General features: G+C 54.7%; 1 protein-coding gene across 2 annotated transcripts in view; it reads left to right on the forward strand.

The window, feature by feature from the left end:
• Positions 1–3,685, forward strand: part of PHYHD1 (phytanoyl-CoA dioxygenase domain containing 1) — an 11,973-nt gene extending 8,288 nt beyond the window's left edge. Inside the window, exons 7-11 of one of the 2 annotated variants that reach the window (XM_008074816.2) lie at positions 610–631; positions 1,641–1,769; positions 1,876–1,992; positions 3,111–3,237; positions 3,342–3,685. In XM_008074816.2, coding sequence (XP_008073007.1) covers positions 610–631; positions 1,641–1,769; positions 1,876–1,992; positions 3,111–3,237; positions 3,342–3,387 — 441 coding nt within the window. In that variant the 3' untranslated portion in view covers positions 3,388–3,685. The remainder of the gene's footprint in view (positions 1–609; positions 632–1,640; positions 1,770–1,875; positions 1,993–3,110; positions 3,238–3,341) is intronic. The other variant, XM_008074817.1, reaches the window with a different exon arrangement.
• Positions 3,686–4,322: the final 637 nt, after the last annotated feature.

Genomic DNA, 4,322 nt, shown 5'->3' on the forward strand with positions numbered 1-4,322 from the left:
CACTCACCTCAGCCTCCCAAAGGCACGGGATTACAGGCTGAGCCACCGAGCCCAGCTCAATTTTTAAAAAATTTATTGTAGAGATGAGGTCTTGCCAAATTGCCCAGGCTAGTCTCGAACCCCTGGGCTCAGGCAATCCTCTCGCCTTGGCCTCCCAATGTGCTGGGATTACAGGCTTGAGCCACTGCACCTGGCCTTCCTTTCTTTAGCTATCAAAGTGCTCTCTTCCCAGCATTCAAGGCCCAGCTCAGTGCCGCCTCCTCCAAGAAACCTTCAGATTCCCTGAGGAAAGAGGGACCCATCTCTGACTCTGGCCTTGTCAAGAAGCTGACCTGCTAGCCCATGTGCCAGCTTCTCCCTCTCAGCCTCACCCCGCTCTGCTTTGCAATCTTGTTAGGCATATGTGTGCTGGGCTGGCTCTGGCACCCCCAGGGAGCTCCCTAAAGGGCAGGGCGGTCTTTCTCTTTACACCCCTCCTGGGCCTGGCACACAGTAGGTGCTCCGTACCTGGGTGCTGACGTGGAGTTCTGGGAGGTAAACGCCTGGAGCCAGGGCAGCCACACCCGTAACACTTCCCAGCCCTCACCTGGCTCTTCCTCTGTCTTGCAGCAACCTCATTTTGGCGGCGAAGGTGAGCTGAGAGCATGCTGCGGGCCCCACAAAGGCCACATGCGAGACATCTGGGACATCAGTGGTTGCCAGGTCTTTAGAGGGAGGGAAAGTACTTGCTGCAATGCCTGTAGGCAGGACCCTGGGCCAGGAGAGGATGAGCCACCTTCCTTTCCTTTCTAAAATAGTAGGTTGGTAAGAAAACCTTGAGCTCCTCCCACAGCAGTTCCTGGACCTGACAACAACCTCCAGGTGGTTAAAAATACAGATTCTGGTTGGGTACGGAGGCTCGTGCCGTAAACCTTTGGGAGGCTGAAGTGGAAGGATCGCTTGAGCCCAGAAGTTCGAGACCAGCCTGGGCAACACAGCAAGACCTTGTCACTACAAAGAGAGAAAAAAAACTTAGCTGGGCATGGTGGTGCATGCCTGTAGTCCTAGCTACGGGGGAGGCTGAGATGGGAGGATCACTTGAGCCCAGGAGGTTGAGGCTATAGTGAGCTGTGATCGAGCCACTGCGTGCCAGCCTGGATGACAGAGTAAGACCTCGACTCAAAAAAAACAAAAAGAGAACACTTGGTACCAGCATCCCCCTCACTATGCACCCAACTTCCCAATTTTATGCCACTGGGTGAATCACCTGGTGGCTAGGGGCTGCTCATCCCAGGTTAAGAACGGTGGCTTTAGTTACCTGGCTAGAATTCAACAGCAGCAGCTTCTCTGGTTGGGCCCTGCATTAAACACTTTTCATGCATCCTCTCATGGACTCCTCCAGCAACCCTATGAGGTAGGCTAATATCGGGGCCACTTTATGGTGCAGGAAATTGAACCTTTGACAGGTGAAATCTCGTGCCTGGAGTTCCTGGGCCAGGAGGTGGCAAGACTTTAGCAGATCAGGGCAGGCAGCCCCTGAGTGCTCCGAGAGGACTGAGGAGATGTGGGCCGAGGGGGGACCCAGCATTGGGGTGGGGAGATGTGGCCGAGGGGGGACCCAGATATGGGGCGGGCTCCTCACCCCAGGTGGGCCTGCCCAGTCACCCCTCACCAGGATGCCACCTTCCTGTACACGGAGCCCCTGGGCCGGGTGCTGGGCATCTGGATTGCAGTGGAGGACGCCACCCTGGAGAACGGCTGCCTCTGGTTTATTCCTGGCTCCCACACCAGTGAGGACCCTGGTCTCTCCCCGCCCACCTATATGTGCCATCCCTCTCCCCTAGGGAGAGGGACCTAGAGAAAAGAGGGGTCTCAGGCTCTTCACCTGGCCCGCAGGTGGTGTGCCAAGAAGGATGGTTCGGGCCCCCGCTGGCTCAGTGCCTGGCACCAGATTCCTCGGGTCAGAGCCAGCCCGGGATGACAGGCTCTTTGTGCCCACACCAGTGCGGAGAGGTAGGTGGGACGCAGAGGGCAGATGCAGAGGGGGCTGTGTCTATGGGTTTATGCTTGTTCAACCACCCAGTGTCCGAGAGGCTTCCCTCGGGATCATCCTGGGGACCGTGAAGTCACAGAAAGAGAAGGTAGAGTGGGACAGGCACCGAGAAGTCAGAAAGCAGTGTGGTTGCCAGCAAGTTCACCTGATCAGGCTAGAATCCACACACTATTGCTTAGATGCTGTTTCTTTGGGCACATGACTTACTCTTGGAGCCTCTGTTTCCCCAAATATAAAATAGGCACTCAGTTAGATGGGTTTTTTTTGAGTCAGCGTCTCATTCTGTCACCCAGGCTGGAGGGCAGTGGCATGATCATGGCCACAGCAGCCTCGACCTGCTAGGCTCAGGCGAGTCTTCTGCTTCAGTCTTCTAGGTAGCTGGGACTACAGGTGCACACTACCACACCCTGCTAATTGTTTTATTTATTGTAGAGATGAGGTCTTGTCATGTTGCCCAGACTGGTCTTGAACCCTTGGGCTCTGGCAATCCATCTCCTAAAGTGCTGGGATTATTTATAGGCGTGAGTCACTGTGTCTGGCCTTTTTTTTTTTTTGAGTCAGTCTCGCTTTGGTACCCAGGCTGGAGTGTACTGGCTTGATCGTGGCTCACTCCAGTCTCTGCCTCCAAGGCTCAGGCGATCCTTCTGTCTCAGCCTTCCAAAGTGCTGGGATAACAGGCACGAGACACCATGTCTGGCCGTGTATATGTTGACATAGTATCTGTGCGGCACACAGCAAATTGTCAACAAAGATCATTCTTGGTCTACTCTCTTCCTTCTGGAAAAGGGCAAACTGAGATCCACCTCGGTGTCACAGTGAGGTCCCAGCTGTCTGGCACAGTAGAGGGGGCTTCTCCCCAATCTTGCAAATGCCACACAAGGGGAGGCCTTCCTCAGCTTGCAAAGCATGCAGAGGGGACTTGATCACAGGGCAACACAGTGTGGCCTCTGACCCTGGAGCTGGGAAAGTTAGGGAAGGGAATGAGGATGGATGGGGGCCACAAAGCCACCTGAGGGTGGAGTGCCCATGTCCCTTCTCACCCTGGGAAGGCAGAATGTGGTGCTGGTGTCTCTGCCAGGAGCCCTGGTCCTGATCCACGGAGAAGTGGTGCATAAGAGTGAGCAGAACCTCTCGGACCGCTCGCGCCAGGCCTATACTTTCCACATCATGGAGGCCTCTGACACCGTCTGGAGCCCAGAGAACTGGTAGGTGGCAGGATGGCACATGTGCCCAGATAGTCCCCTGAAGAAGCCTTGGAAACTGGGAGCAGCGATCCGCATTTCAAAGCCATCTCCTCTGTCTGCTGCAGGCTCCAGCCGACCACTGAGCTGCCCTTCCCTCTGTTGTACACCTAAAGGCCCTCTGGGGCTGGGCCCTGACCCCTCCCAGGTGAAGCTGTGGGCCTCCAGCACTAATGCCTCACCTGGCCTCCCAGTGGGAAGGCCGTGTCTCCCCTCCTGGGCTTTCCTCCCATGAAAGTGACAGGGCAGAGGCCAGGTTGGGTGGGTCCCTGCCTCTCTGCCTCCCCACTGCCCCAACACAAGCTTCCCCCAAGGTAGCCTCTCAGCCACAAAAGGGTCTGGCCCCTCTCAGTCCTCTCTCCTTTCAGATGGAACTCTGATCATGCCAATGTAAGACACCGAATAAAAATGACTTCCGAAATCCCTGTCTTGATTGAGCCTTCTTTCCCAAGCAGCCTGGCTCTCTGGATGACAGCCCTGCTGAAAACAATCCCAGGTCCACCAGCCCTGCCTGGAGTGGTTTGCATGATTTTAATTTTTAAAAAAAATTTGTGCCAGGCACAGTGGCTCAAGCCTGCAATCCCAGCACTTTGGGAGGCGGAGGCGTGAAGATTGCCTGAGTTTAGGGGTTTCAGACCAGCCTGAGCAACATGGCAAGTACTTGTCTCTACAATAAATAGAAAAATTAGCCAGGCATGGTGGCACATGCCTGTGGTTCCAGCTACTTGGAAGGCTGAGGTGGAAGGATGACCTGAGCCCAGCAGGTCAAGGCTGCGGTGGCTTGTGAGTGTGCCATTGCACTCCAGTCTGGACGACAGAGTGAGACTCCGACTCAAAAAAAAAATTTGTTTGCTTACTTGTAAAAAAAACCCAAAACAATAAAACAGCAGCAAATTTGTTTGTAGGGACTAAGTCTCACAATGTTGCCCAGGCTGGTCTCAATCTCCTGGGCTCAAGCAATCCTCTTGCCTTGGCCTTTCAGTGCTGGGATTAGACTTGAGCCCCCGCGTCCGGCCAGTTTGCATGATTTTTTTTTTTTTTTTTGAGTT

This window comes from Carlito syrichta, unplaced genomic scaffold, assembly GCF_000164805.1.
Source record: "Carlito syrichta isolate Samal-C Ts95f unplaced genomic scaffold, Tarsius_syrichta-2.0.1 Scaffold117922, whole genome shotgun sequence".
NCBI classification, from domain to species: domain Eukaryota; kingdom Metazoa; phylum Chordata; class Mammalia; order Primates; family Tarsiidae; genus Carlito; species Carlito syrichta.